The 14,964-nt window shown below is 43.0% G+C and overlaps 2 protein-coding genes across 3 annotated transcripts; both read left to right on the top strand.

Moving 5' to 3' along the window:
* Positions 1-1,679: 1,679 nt before the first annotated feature.
* Positions 1,680-5,720, top strand: gtf2h1 (general transcription factor IIH, polypeptide 1). Its single transcript, XM_037253604.1, has 15 exons — positions 1,680-1,876; positions 2,227-2,396; positions 2,471-2,663; positions 2,786-2,954; positions 3,041-3,134; positions 3,220-3,369; positions 3,448-3,527; positions 3,623-3,756; positions 3,829-3,910; positions 3,985-4,073; positions 4,212-4,329; positions 4,452-4,542; positions 4,650-4,765; positions 4,846-4,938; positions 5,115-5,720. The coding sequence occupies exons 2-15, from the start codon at positions 2,243-2,245 to the stop codon at positions 5,199-5,201; spliced, it is 1,650 nt and encodes a 549-aa protein (XP_037109499.1). The 5' UTR covers positions 1,680-1,876; positions 2,227-2,242; the 3' UTR covers positions 5,202-5,720.
* A 97-nt stretch (positions 5,721-5,817) lies between these two features.
* Positions 5,818-14,934, top strand: hps5 (HPS5 biogenesis of lysosomal organelles complex 2 subunit 2). 2 transcript variants are annotated; one of them, XM_037253495.1, is made up of 23 exons: positions 5,818-5,933; positions 8,014-8,147; positions 8,267-8,377; positions 8,569-8,633; positions 8,696-8,888; positions 9,014-9,144; positions 9,398-9,616; positions 9,696-9,767; positions 9,885-9,973; positions 10,054-10,232; positions 10,326-10,484; positions 10,632-10,791; positions 11,414-11,531; positions 12,220-12,366; positions 12,437-12,505; positions 12,674-13,170; positions 13,256-13,376; positions 13,447-13,596; positions 13,666-13,785; positions 13,850-13,963; positions 14,048-14,154; positions 14,229-14,502; positions 14,588-14,934. In XM_037253495.1, the coding sequence occupies exons 2-23, from the start codon at positions 8,040-8,042 to the stop codon at positions 14,646-14,648; spliced, it is 3,264 nt and encodes a 1,087-aa protein (XP_037109390.1). In that variant the 5' UTR covers positions 5,818-5,933; positions 8,014-8,039; the 3' UTR covers positions 14,649-14,934. The 2 variants fall into 2 exon arrangements, with proteins under 2 accessions (XP_037109390.1, XP_037109391.1); XM_037253496.1 differs by lacking the exon at positions 5,818-5,933 and adding an exon at positions 6,277-6,298.
* The last annotated feature ends 30 nt before the right edge of the window (positions 14,935-14,964 follow it).

Raw genomic sequence — 14,964 nt, forward strand, 5'->3', positions numbered from 1 at the left:
GACAGTAATTTGCCCTTTGACACCTGCAGGTGGAGAGTCCATTCGTCGCTGTGCGTACAGCGATGATCGAATGGAGGTCTGACTCTCGCTTCCCACAAGAGCATCTTTATTAAGAGAAAAAGGGTGGGGGTGACAGTGGACTGAATAGAGAAGAGAAAGCCCTTGACCTCTAGTCAAAGCATAGCAGGGGATGTTTTACGACGTTGTGTAGGATGGGACAAGCTAGGTTATTTATTACTGGTTACACACCAACATAAGCATAAAACTAATCTAGCTAGGTTATTTATTACTGGTTACATACATTCCAACATAATCATACGATCAAGATAGTTTGGAAAACCCTGACAGTTAGGGGTGTAACGATTCATCGATACACATCGATTAATCGATATAATGCTCTACGATTTATTGGCATCGATGCGAAACGTAAACATCGATTTATATCGCCGTGTTTGACCTCGGACATTAGACGCGACTTTATTTTGAAATCCAGTTCATTGTTGCTTGCTTCCTCTTTCCGGGAGCAGTACGCGGCGTGTTGTGTTGTGAGCAGAGCAGGCACGTGAAAGGGGAGCCGACAACTACGCGGCTCCTGGGCTGGTGCTATGGCTAGTGTCCAAGAAGACGAGGAAATTCGCTCCCCTTTGGGCTTCAAGTCATTCGTTTGGAAGCACTTTGGATTCCAAAGAAAAGATGGCTCAATGGACAATTAAAATTATTGTAAATAAATAGTTCAGTAATGCACTTTAAAGTTAATGGTATTACAAAAAAAGAAAGAATATTCATTTTTCTTACTTATATGAGAAAAAATATAGGAATTTGATAAAGTTCAGTGTTAAAATAAGCACTTTGTATACTACAATACTCTTGTAATTTCCTAAATAAAGAGTTTGCAGTACCTTGTTGATTTTGCGTATGAATTGTTATAAATCAGGATATTGTTCTATATTTTTTATTTTAAAAAAAATAAATAAAAATAAAAATATCGATCGTGGAGCACTATATCGTGATGTTTCCATCGTGAATGAATCACAGCAGGCTTTAAGATATCGGCAAATATCGTATCGCGGTTCTTTGTATCGATATGATATCGTATCGTGACAAAACCCGCGAAGCATGTTTTTGGGATGTGGGAGGAAACCGGAGTGCCCGGAGAAAACCCACGCGGGCCCGGGGAGAACATGCAAACTCCACACAGGGAGGGCCGGAGGTGGAATCGAACCCGCACCCTCCTAACTGTGAGGCGGACGTGCTACCCAGTGCGCTACCGAGCCGCCCCCTTTAAACATTATACTATTTTAGTACCACTGTGTGGGTGAGGGTGAGGATATGTTTTCTAATGGCATTAGTAAGGGTGACCACCACATTTTAATAAGCGTAAAGACAATTGTCCTGAAATGCAATTGCCATCACAGTGTGAAATGATATTGTGATTTAACGTAATTTAATTTAGGTTACGTAAATCTAAATGAATTTTGTAATATTATTTTATATGCTTATACTCATTAGATGCAGGTTACAGTAGTCATCCAAGTCACTGCAAAATATAACCAAAATTAATTAATTTATTATTATAATTATTATTATTATTATTGTGTTGTTTAAAACATATTTATATCTATGGTAAATGTACAGTTACAGTTACATTTTGGTCGGAACAAATGTTCGGCTCTCTTTTCACGGTCGGACATATTGAGTGTAACACAGTGTCAGCCAGCTATGTCGGCGCTGAAGTATGTCTGTACATTATTAGAGTAGTCTACATTAATTTGCCAGATGGCTCGTTTATTTGCATTCAGGGCCTATCAGGTATTCATTTTGAAATAATGTGTTGAATAAAGGTGAAAGATTCGCAGCGGGGCCCATCAGTTTTCAGGTAAAGGAAGTTATTTTGCCGACTTTTGCTTTCAAGCTTCTCCTCTCTGTTTGAGCTAGCTAACGTAATTCAGGCAAACTGAGTTGCTATTCATTTTAAATACGCGACTACCCACTGAAGTGACGGTTGTTCGTATGCAGAGCAGCAGAGTTTCTTGTTCGGCAGAACGAATATGTATTTAAAAACGATGTGTCGTCAGTTCCACTATTCATCATCTGATCTTGCATAGATGAGTGGGTATACATTTTGTCAAGGTTTACTTTTTATTTTTCCTCTCAAGCATGCACCGATTTGATTATCATAGATGCACTATTAATAACAATGTGACCCTGATTTTTTTTCTCTTTTAGTTTACACATCCGAGCCATGGCCTCACTGTCAGAAGAGGTGCTTCTGGTGGTGAAAAAGGTTCGCCAGAAGAAACAGGATGGCACTCTGTATTTGATGGCTGAACGCATTGCGTGGAGTCCGGAGGGGAAGGACCGCTTCACCATCAGCCACCTCTATGCGGATATTCGCTGTGAGAGCTCTTTTTATGTAAATATCACAATGTAAAGCCATTGTATGATGGAATATTATTTACGGTCTGCTCAGGTCAGAAAATCAGCCCTGATGGCAAAGCAAAAATTCAACTCCAACTGGTCCTTCACTCCGGTGAGAGTACCACATTCCACTTTTCTAATGAGAGCACGGCACTCAAAGACCGTGAGGCTGCTAAAGAGCTGCTGCAGCAGCTTCTGCCCAAGTTCAAGAAGAAAGCTAATAAGGAACTGGAGGAGAAAAACAGGTGAGTGTGTTAGGCTTGAAACTCTTGCTAATTCACAGCATGACGCTAAGCACGTTGAGAATATTTAGTTGAACCTGTTGACTGCTATTGTATGTCTAAATATATATATTTTTTACACATAGGATGCTTCAAGAAGATCCGTTGCTTTTTCAACTATATAAAGATTTAGTGGTCAGCCAAGTGATCAGTGCTGAGGAATTCTGGGCTAACCGATTAGGAGGCCTAAACACACACACACACCCTGCAGTATGCAACAATAAACAGGAAGTTGGTATTTCTGGAGCTTTTTTGGTGAGTGACTCAATAAACCCTTGTGTAAAATTTTAGCCAGAATTTCAGCTGCATTTTAAACCTTTTTTTTTTTTTTAACTTTATAGGCAGACATACGGCCACAAACAGATGGCTGCAATGGCTTGAGATATAATCTGACAGCTGATATCATTGAATCTATCTTCAGAACCTATCCTGCAGGTAAACATGGCCGTGACCGTTTCGTTGTATATGCAACGGTGCTAAGCGTGTACACAATCTATATCAACTCCGCTCGTCATTGCAGTGCAACAGAAGTATTGTGAAAGTGTCCCTCATGAGCTCACCGAGAAGGAGTTCTGGACACGCTTCTTCCAGTCGCAGTATTTTCACCGAGATCGCATCAACACAGGCACACAGGACATCTTCACAGAGTGTGCCAAGCTGGATGAAAAAGGTAGAAAGCAATTAGGTCTCCCCTCTCATAGGTAGGAGTTTGTGTGTGTGATTTTGTGTTTTTTGTTTTTATATGAAGGGTTAAAATCAATGGTGGTGCAAGGAGTTAAGAACCCCCTGGTTGACCTGGAGTCATTAGAAGATAAATCCTTGGATGAGGTAAGAGTTACGAAGTCGATGACAAGTATCGTAGAACCTCTAAACTCAAAAACAGTTTCTTCCGGGACCTTGTCGCTCGCTTATCTTTGTTACAGGGTTACGGCGCCTCGACACCGCTGCCTTCCACTTCAAGTTCAAACCGAACGGTGAAGGAGAGCAGCAACTATGCCATTATCAAGCGTTTCAACCATCACAGTGCCATGGTGCTGGCAGCAGGCTCACGCAAGGGGTACAAATACACATAGAAATATCATAGACGAGAACGTCCTCATACTAAATTGTCACCTCCATTGCTTTAAAGGGAGAATGACCAAAATAGTGAGACTAGCAGCACTGATGGAAACTCGCGGGATTCTGACCTCTTCCAGCCTCCCATCAAGAAGGTAAAGTGTTTTAATTTATTTTTTCGTCCATTATGTGACTTGGATAGGATGGCTCACTTTTGCAATTTTCTTAGGTGAAAATACAAGAAGTCATAGAGTATGAGGATCTGCAAAGGGAAAACGGGCCAAAAGTGGTTGCATTAAACCTCAAAAAGTCAGACAGGTTTGCACTATTTCCTCCATCTCAAGTGCACACCATCGCATTGTTGAATAAGCTATGTTCAAGTCGGGTCTATTTTTTTAAACAGTTGTTCTCCGCAATGGTTTTAATCTCGTACATTTTAACTTTTTTTATACAAAGGTATGCCCATGGTCCTGTGCCTCTTCAGTCTCTAAAATACACAACAAGCCAAGAAATCATTAACTCCGTCAACCACGTCCGCCACGAGATGGCCGATTACAAACCCGACCTAACTCAGGTTTGACCAACCGCTTTACACTTCCTCTCTTCACTCTCGCACCACTTTTGCAATCTCCATGCAAAGCTGCTTCCGCATTAGATCAGGTTGTGCAAATGTCTATGGCCGTTTCCTCTCTGCAGGTTTTGACCAGCGCGGCAGCAACTTCGGCCATCGCAGCACTTTCTCCCGGCGGCCTGCTCATGCAGACGGGATCGCAGCAAGCCATAAATCGTACGTTGATGAATCTCAGTGGGAAAGATTCCAGTTCCTGTGACCCCCCCCCCCCCCCCCTGAACTGATATCACTTGTTTACCTTTTCTCATTTGCGATATTGGCAGAGATGGTACCATCTGACATCCAAGGGGAACTGAAGCATCTTTATACAGCTGCTGGGGAGTTATTGAGACATTTCTGGTCCTGTTTTCCCGTCAACACGCCATTTTTGGAGGAGAAGGTGACAGTAACATGACTGTAAATCACATGGCGTTAGTCATCCTTGACTTAAACTTTCATGCGTCTTTTTGTGTTATACAGTTGATTAAAATGAAGTCCAACCTCGAGCGATTTCAGACGACCAAGCTTTGTCCTTTCCAAGAGAAGATTCAGCGTCAGTACTTAAATAAAAATGTAAGTATCCAATGATTTCAAGACTCTTAAGTGTGTTTCTAGTGATTTCCCTCCATAGGTCGATTTCATATTCTGTCACTCCCCATTGATGACTGGTTGTGTTTCACATAAAGAGATAATGAGATGAACGCAGAACTCTAATTTCCAAATACTTTCCTTTATTAACACCCTCGCAGATCACGGCACACTTAGAGCAGATGCTACAAACGGCCTACAGCAAGTTCCACGTCTGGCAAACACGCCGCATGATGAGGAAAACCTGAGGCCGAACGCTTTGTTAGCGAAGGACAACGAAGACCGTGGACAAGGACGTCCCGTGGAGGCTTTAGGCGCCCTGCTGAGACGACACATCGTAGCCGGGTGGCTTCACGGGAGGTTCGCGATGAAGACATCAACGAACGCTGCTGCAGCCGTTTCCGAGAGGCATATGGCATTTTTAGTCACGAAAACTTGTTTCTTATTTTTTGTGTTCTTTCTACGGATGAGAGATTGGTTTCCGTATTGGGACTGTAATGGTACAAGACTGTATGGCCATATAAATCTTGTAGGCTCCCAGGATGACCAGCAGAGGACTGCAGACGTTTTATCAGTGCAGAGAGCCTCTCTGGAAATAGGACAAAGAATGGATTAGTGTTCCAGAGTTAGTGGATTTAGCAATATTCTAATGACATGTCACACTTGGAGAGTGTTGGTGTGTGTGAAACACAGTTAACATTGTTCGGTTCTGTCTGCACTGGATTGTACATACAAAATGTTACTCTGGATTAAAGAGGTAAAGCGTTTTGATGATGGTGCCTGCGTGGAAGTTAGAATCACGCCTTGATTTCAGGGAGAGAAATAAACATTTTATGAGGCGGATTCTCTCAATTTGCGGATTCTTAATGAGGCGTGTCGTCCAACCAGTCAAGATGCAGAACATGCTCATTGCTCAGCACGCTTTCAGGAAGTCGACTCGCCCGCTCAGGGAGGCAGACCACTCGGCTGCAGTTCCCAAGGTAACGTGAGTGTTTTTCTCTTAAAAGCGGTGCCATCTAAAACCGCGAGGCCAAAATAAGTTAGTGTATTTTTGCTCACAGTCAGTATTTCATCATTTTTATTTGAACGGTGACTCGACTAAAAACACCGAGCGCGCTCGCTATCGACCTCATACAAGAAATCGACGGGGGAAAAAATCATTACCATTTTAAATAGTTTGACGGTTGTGTGAACTTTTGTTGAGCTGCTGTGTAGTTTGAACAAAATTGTTTCATTTCAGGGTCAGCAGACGTGTGTCGTCTCGTGACCGACTCGCCGCTTCGGGTTGTTTACGAGAGCGCCACTGATCGATGTAAACGAGTGAAACGCTGCATTCCGAGAAAATGTGATTCCAAATATGTTTATCACGTGAGAGTTCTTAAACCGTTATTATTCTTAGAGTTTACTGCAGTTCAGTAGTGTGACGTCACTTTCGGCAAATTGACAACAGCTTGAACGTAAGGTACTTCCTGGTGCGATCACGTGACCCATGCATAAACAAAATGTAAACAATATGCTGCCTTGAAAATAAAGAGGCACAAGTTGATATCCAAACACTAAATCACGGCTGATCTTTTTGCCAAATACTTTATGCTTTTTCTTTTTAATGAACCAATCATTCCAGTTTTAAAACTCAGGTTAAATAAGCAGCCTTAGGGAGTGCAGGATCTCTTAAATCAGTGGTCCCCAACCTTTTTTTGCGCCACGGACCGGTTACGTGTCAGAAATATTTTCGCGGACCGGCCTTTATATAAATAAATAATACATTTATATAAATAAATAATACATTTATAATAAATATATAAATACGATGAAATAAAATGGTACGACTGGCATAAAAACAAGTATAAACGACATGAAAATAAAACCCACCATTACGTTGAATTCGTGGGAGCACTGAGCTTGTTTCTCAGAAATGAGCCGGCGTAATCGAAGACAATGACACCCGAAGTGGTTAAGGTTTGTCTTTTAATACAGGATGCTTGGTCTCCATGTGCCCAAGCACTTTTGAAGGCTTCATTGCCTCGTTAGCTAGCCTGTCGTCAGTCGCCACATATTATGCAGAGTGGGCTTGCTTGGCAAGTCAGTCGCCTGTGGCGATAAATCCATATTTGAAGCAGGACTTTCTTTTAAATGCAGCTTTACTTTTCTTAGAAGTCGTAGCCTCTTCTTCCGTCTCCTCATTGGGCTTTTTTCCCTTTCCGAAGAAGCTTTCCAAACATCTTTGTTTCTTGCTCATTTTTGCTAGCTTCGCGGGCTCGACTGGGGGGGAAGAGCTTCTTTACCCGAATTAACCTGTGTCAAGAGACAGATGCACCGACGGATGTAATTGGGAGAGAATCGCTATTTTTAAAACATTTTTCAAAATAAATTCTTACTAATTTTTGCTAGCTTTGCGGGCTCGACTGGGGAAACATGTCACGTGACCGGGACGAGCGTCTTAAGAATTATTTTATTTTTTTCTGTCTGGCTTGGCGGCCCGGTACCAAGTGACCCACGGACCGGTCCGCGGGCCGGGGGTTGGGGACCCCTGTCTTAAGTATTTTGTTCGAGGGCACAGTGAGCTTTTAAATGATGATTCTGTTTTTTGGGGGGTCAGAAATAATCCTATGATGAGAGATGTTCACCAATTTACACTACAGTGCTTGCAAATAAAAGAAATACATAGTCAGAGATGTTACTTTTCACTTCTTCTTGAGATTATCATCACCTACTACTTCTAAATATAGAAATGTTTCCTTTAAATGCCATTTGTAAACAGAGTAACTGCGTTTCAATATTTAAACCGCTGCCTACGTATTGAAATCAAGCACAAACAGGAAATCAAACATAAATCATATTCTGTATTTAAGTTTAAAATATGGACTGTCTATGGTTTCTCTTTTCTCAATTCAGCAGTTTGACGTTGCTTGACACTGTTTGCACGGGCTTGTATAACCAAAGTCATGGCTGTCCAATTTGTGAGACTTAAGAACCCTGCTGAGAGTCATATGATGCCACAGCAGACATGACCAAGCACAAACGTGAGTACTGAAGGCTGGCTCTCTCGTTCTCTTCCAGTTGTGGATGACCGACCGTGAGGGACGATGCCTCGTGTAGCGGTCGTACCAGATGTCCACAGTCACGTCTTGGCAGAATTCGACTGCCTTGACCCTCTCCTCTCCACTCTGCGCCTAGACTCCGGCAGGCTCAAGGTCAATACAGTCACATGATCACTATTTCCATAGCGTTTGTTTATAAGCTTGAGTTTTTTTCTACCCCAGCTAGTGGCTGCAGATGAAATTTTACTGTACTTTTTGGTGTTGTGTTTCAGTGCACATGTTTGGCTGTGTCGAGAAAGTGGCTGGCGTTAGGAACGTCGGCTGGAGGCTTGCACCTGATTCAGAGGGAGGGCTGGAAACAAAGGCTTATCCTGACTCACAAGGTAATATGTGACTCTGGAATTTTTTTCCACATTTCATCTGTCCCCCGTAGCTAACTTAAGAGTATTTATCGGCTTAGAATTTTTTTGGGTTTGTAGATCTTTCTTTTTTGGGGGGATATCCTTGCCCCTCCCCTCACCAGGAAAAAAAAAAATCCTAGCTCCACCAGTGATTGACATGACTTACCTTTCAGGAAGGATCCATTACTCAAGTGTCATGCTGTCCACACGATGAAGAGTTTATTGCTGTCGCAACAAGGTAAAATGCATTTTACCTTTGGTCATCTCTTTATGATTGACATGGCATGTTGTGTGGTCCAGTCAAGGTCTGGTGGTGGTGTGGGAGCTGCAGCTGGAGCGCCGCGGACGTCCAGAGAGAGTGAGCGTGTCATGGGAGCATCGAGGCCAGAACATCACTGCGCTCTGTTGGGACACCAACACGTTCAAAGTTTATGTTGGAGACTCGGCAGGCAAGGTGTCTTTTCTCCGGGCAGGATCCTCGAAACTGGGAAAGGTAGCACACACACACAAAATAGTGTGATTTTACTATACAATGAAACTCGCATTATTTCCACTGTACCAGATTTTTTAAAGATTATTTTAGCACAAAAATATTTTTGTTGTTGTTTGTTTGTATAGGGTTCAGGATTTGTTATGTTTCCTGTTCAGACGGTTACTACCGTCGACTCCAAAGTGGTTCAGCTTGGCTACCAGGACGGTCGGCTCCTGGTGTCTTCTCTAACCCGCTGTTATCTCTGTGATACGGAGAAGTGAGTGGCGGTTGCGATTGTCCAGAGCCGGCCGGAGGTCACGAACCTTTTAGGAAACTCAGAGCTACTTTCTTGTTTACACTCTCAAATGCCAATTTTGCTCTGATTACCATTGATGATATGTTTTTAATAATTAACAATATTCTTTATAAAGACACTTATCAATTTAACAATTTCCTACATGATTTTTTTTCATATGTTTTTTTAAATCTTTTAATAATTTTTTCCCGATGCCTTTATATTCTGTCGCCAGGGAGAAGTTTTGGCGTGTGGGAAACAAGGAGCGTGACGGAGAGTACGGGGCTTGTTTTTTCCCTCAGAACAAAGGATTGTTGGGGGGCCAGCCCCCGCTACTCTACTGCGCTCGGCCGGGCTCTCGCATATGGGAAGCCAGTTTTAACGGCGAGGTTTTAAGCACACAGCAGTTCAAACAGGTGCTCAACTGCCCTCCGCTACCTCTTATCACTTACAGGTAATAATATTAACTCTAACTTGCTTAAACTATTTTTTTCTTTGTGTGAAATAACATTAATGCCCATAAAACTCTGCAGAAATGAGCCACAATACAATCCGGCCCAGAAGAGCCCTCAATCAATTGCCTTCCCCAAACTATTATATTTTGGGTAAGAGTCACGTTTAAATGTTTGCACAATAAATTATTTAATATTATGATAAACATTGTTTAATGTTGATTTACTGCACAGAGTTAGTTGACCAATTGTCCCTTTTTTTTTGGACAGAGACCAAAATTTGCTTACCTGGACTGATTCAGCCATTTATATCTTTACACCTCACAATGGGCAAGTTCTTCTCTGGACTGAGCTCAAAGGTGACTGACTTTGATACACACACACAGACGTGAACATTTCAGTATATTAGACAGTCAACCTTCTTTTTTTGGTATTGTAGACGTGCTCGATATTGCAGTCCACCGCAACGAGCTCTTCTGCCTCCACGGCGGCGGCCATCTGTCGCACCTCTCCTTGTTGTCAGCAGAACGTTGTGTTGAACGTCTCCTGCGACGGGAGTCCTGGCCTCTGGCGGCTTCGGTCTGCTGCATGTTCCAGCACACCGTCTGCATCAGTCGGGTAAGGTGGCTCGTATCCAAAATGCTTTTGCGCTTGTCGTTTAAAAAAATACAAAGTGGTCTGTTATTTGTGCTTTGTTTTTGTCGAACTCAGGCGAGGAAATCAATTCCCATGGACCGTCTGGAACACCTTCGATCCCAGCTCAGTTCTAGCACTCACCCAGAGTTGATTGGACAACTGGATGAGGTGATCGCCAAGCTGGAGCCACTTGACTCGGCCTGCAGCAGCCGCAGAAGCAGCATTTCATCACACGTATGTGAAAATTGAGTTTCCTGAAACTTGCGTGTTGTTCATTGATCCTGTCTCATTATGAACCTGTTGCAAATACAATCATGTTCTGCATGGAAATGTGACATGACCTTAGTCTCTTAACATCATTCGCTTTCTCTCAAAATCCAGGAGAGCTTCAACGTCCTGGACTGCGGGATCTACCGAGTGATCAGTCGGCGAGGGAGCCAGTCCGACGAAGAGACGAGTTCCCTCATTCATCAGTCCGCGTCGGAGGAGGAGCGGCTCAAAGAGTTCAGCTTTGTGCAAGAAGATGATCAAGTGGACCACGGTAGGAGACAATTGAGACGCCTGCACTTGTAATTGTTTGAAGACATATTAAATTGATTAGACAGTGGTGCCTTGAGGAACAAGTGACAGAGCCCCGTTGAGATGTCTTTAGAAAAAAAAATGTTTGTCTTATACTGCCCTCTGGTGGTGAAGGTGGGCATGGCAGAAAGAGCAAATAAAAAGCATTCAGATGCCATGTGACAAAAGCTTTTGTTTTTCCTTTTATTTCAATTTAATTGTCATATTATCAATATTATGAAGCCTTATTTTAACTACCACCATTTTATTGTTTTTGAGAGAAGGCCGGAACTGATTAATGGCATTTCCATTTCTCTTAAGGCGCCACTTATTTGACATTGAAATTTTGGAAATTTGAAGAATAAGCACAAGAATCCGGCTTTGTGTTTACCATGGTTCTAATAATAATGCTGTGTCACTGTGTCCTACACACACATCATCATCACCTGTGTTCAGTTTTATTTGCATTGCACAGCATTTGTCCCCCCTCGACCCCATCGTCCACCGACTACATGCATGTGGTGTTCACCCTCTCATCGTACGCCACCAGTGCCTCCATCCATCTTTGTGTTTCTCCTCTGGCTCCCCCCCCGACCTCCATTCAGATCCACAGAGCAGCGAGCGTGCGGAAGCCGACCGATCCGAGCAAGGCCTGCAGTTTCACTTGCCCCTCTCATTCCGCACCAAACCCCCTCGCATTGCGCTGCAAGCCGTCAAAGACAGGTGCTTATAATTAGTTTTTAGAATTTTTTTTTTTTTTGTGAGTGTCCAACCGATGAATCCGACGAATTTAATCAAACAATATTAGCTTTTTTTATATACTTTGTTTTAATTTTGTTGTTACTTGTTGTGAATTAAAATGGGTTTTTTCTCTACAGGTTATTTGTCAAATATGAGGTAAAATGTCGTTATCAGCATTCTTAGTCAAATTTTAACCAAACCGTTTTAAAAATGTGTTAAATCCACGCAACTAAAGAATAATGCAGTGCATAAAATTGCCTCTTAAATTAAATTAGACGCATCAAAATGTACAGTGAAACTATTCACGAGGAACATAAAGTAATGTATCAGCAAGTACATTTTCACCCAGTAAGCACTCATTTTTATTTCATTCATGATTTTTGTTTTAGCTGTGTTTGTTTTTAACTCTAACAACCTTGGAATGCTGATGAGATTATCTTTGGCATTTTCTCGAACAATGAACTGAAACGTAACTAAAATGAGGTGTAGCAGCGGCTTTTCACTTCCCCTTTCCAGTAAAGATTTCAACCCACACACTAAGTTTTATTTCCACGTCACTCATTAGTTTGTAAAAAGGCTGACATGTTTCATTTCCATGCATTACACTCAGCTGCCCTCCATTACCTGAAGAAACTCATCCATTTTGTTTCTCCCTGCCCCCGATTCTCAGTGTTTCTAGTTTTGTCAAAAAGACAACCGAGAAGATCAATACGCTCCAGATGAACTCTGAGCTGTGGCAGCGATCTGACTTTCGAGAGAGTGCTCACGCCGAGATGCCTGCCACCTCTGCTGCGTTCATGGAGGAAGCAGATATTGAGTAAGATTCACTTATAATTAATTACCTGAATTACGGGATTGAATCGCTGACAATTCATTTATTGTCGTAGGATTGAATCGGACATGCCCAAAACAGAATCTGAACTACTCGAGCTTCAGTCTGCCACTGAACGGGCCCTGTAAGTACAGAGAATTCTACTAACCATGGCGTAAAAAAAAAAAAAATGATTTAAGCACTTTTTTGTTTTACAAAATCTACAATATAGACCACTTGTCAATGGCCAATATCTTTGCATCTCTACCTTACTTTGGTACGCACAGTACATAAAAACCTGTTCTGGCATCAGTTTCCAGATCCAAGATCCTTTAGTTCTGCTGGATCCATATTTCCTGCAAGAAACTCTTCAAGAATGGTTGAAGGTGCTGGAGCGAGTCCTCAGGCCGGCTCAGCCCGAATCAGACGATGAAGCTGTACACGCATTGGAGCCGCTTTTAAATACATCCTCACAAAAAGCAGAAGAGTCAACAGAGAGCTCGCTGCAGGAGGTGGATCACGACCGTCAACTAGCCTCAGAAAACGGGACAGTGTTGTCCGAAGAAGCCGTGCGATTGACGTCTCCCCAAGCGCTTCCCTCCGATCTCCTGGCGAATCTCACCCAACTGGCCACGCTTTACACCGAAATGAGCTGCTTCAGCAAAGAGGCGGATGCTCACGAGTTGAGCTGCGTCACCTTCCTACGGCGCTATTTCTTCTTGCTGGATCAAGATCGCATTAGACGCATGTGTCTGCGATGCGGCCAGGAGCGGCAGGACGTGCAGAGCTCCTTCGTCAAGGCCATGCTAGGTCAGAAAACGCTCTCTAATGTTTGCATCAGTACACTCACAAATGATTAGTTATAAAATCTCTGCCAATTTTTTTTTTTTCATAGGTGTGACAAAGTCCAGTAAAGTGGTGGAAATCATTCATAAAGGAGATTTACAGAGATCACTACGCTATCTGCGAGAACTGCAGCCGTGGAGTCCTCCCGTTCTCCTCGCTCACTTCTACAGGTCGACCGATATCCCGATTGTCTCTCTTGTGGAAGTCGTGTCAAACGTCATTTAATATGTCGCAATTTAGGTTGTACGAGAAGCACGGAGAGTCGGCGGTCCGTTCTTTTCCTCCATTCTATCCCACCATCACTCCAGCAGATGTGATGCGGATGGCCCAGCAAAGCCACTTCTTGGCTTACCTGGATAACTTGGTTCTATCCCAACCTGAAGAACACAGGTACACTTGCATCTTGAAAGAAAAAATAATCCAATAGGGGGTGTTAAAATTTGGATGAATTCTCCCTAGGTTGTCATTCCTGCAGTCACTTCTTGAGCCCGAATCTCTGCGGCAGGAATGGCTTGAGCTGGCGCTTACCCACGATGCACCTCAGCGCTCCGATACAATGACAGCCGAGGGACGGCCCAGGTAAGCGGCTTGATTTTATTTCCATATTGTGTCTTAAACAATGAATAATAACCTTTTGTTGCAGGTGGAATTCTCATCGTCTCAGTTGGGGTTACGGGCGCCTCCTGTCTTTGTTGATCCAAATTCCCGCAGACTTGTCATCCAAGCAGAAGATGGCAGAAACCTGCCGCAGTCACGGGTACTTCATCTCACTGATAGCATTTCATTTCCACATTTAGAAGCAAACATCTGCAGTCATTTCACTTGTTTCATGTATGTGTAGGTACTGGACTGGTTATCTCCACCTGTGTTGTCAGCTACAGCGCCGCGACGAAGCTTTCTCAACAATCTGTCAACTGGATGATATCAGCCTGCTGGAGGAACCAGAGGGTGCGTTTCAATTTCAACACACGTTTCATTCAATTCAATAATAGTTGACGTATGAAGACTGTTTTTTCATCCAGGTGTGGAGCCACAAAATTTCTCCGAATGGAAGCTCCTGATCCAGTTAGCTCAGGACCACAGCTGTATGTCGGACGTGAACGGGGACGCGTTGTCCAACGGCTCGGCAGATTGCAGCAGAAATGTCAACGCCGAGGCCTTGACCCTGCGCTTGGCCCGCACGGCCGGGCCGGAGCGAGCCCTGGCCGTCTTGGAGGAGTGTGGAGTGAAGCTGAGTCTTTCTCCTCACTCACAAGTGGTCTGTGAACTGCTGAAGGTGGCTGATAAGAGGCAGCGGTGAGTCATTGTCCATTCCACGGTTGTCCAAACAAAAAGTAAACAAAGCGGGCTTGCTTCATCACGTCTGTCTTGTGTTTTTCAGGGCGACCATTCAGACCATGCTGGAGCGCTGCGATCGCTTCCTGTGGTCCCAACACGCCTGATGTTTGAGAAGATACCAACAATGCCAGATTCTTCCATGAGGTTTTACCTCTGACTGATAGGAATTAATTTATTTGCTTTATTACTAATGAAGGTATTCACCCTTAAAATGTGTTATTTGCTCTTATTTTGCACTAAAACTGTTTGGAATTGAATGTACTGTTGGTGCAATACTGATTTTTCAAGACTGTTTGTTTTGCATGTACCAAAGACCATAAATCAGTCGTTGACTTTGAAACAAATGTTCTAACCAGGTATTATTATTTAAATAAAAAAATGTCCCATCGCAATTTTGTGAGTGTTTTATAATATGAGTAC

This window comes from Syngnathus acus, chromosome 6 (assembly GCF_901709675.1).
Source record: "Syngnathus acus chromosome 6, fSynAcu1.2, whole genome shotgun sequence".
NCBI classification, from domain to species: Eukaryota; Metazoa; Chordata; class Actinopteri; order Syngnathiformes; family Syngnathidae; genus Syngnathus; species Syngnathus acus.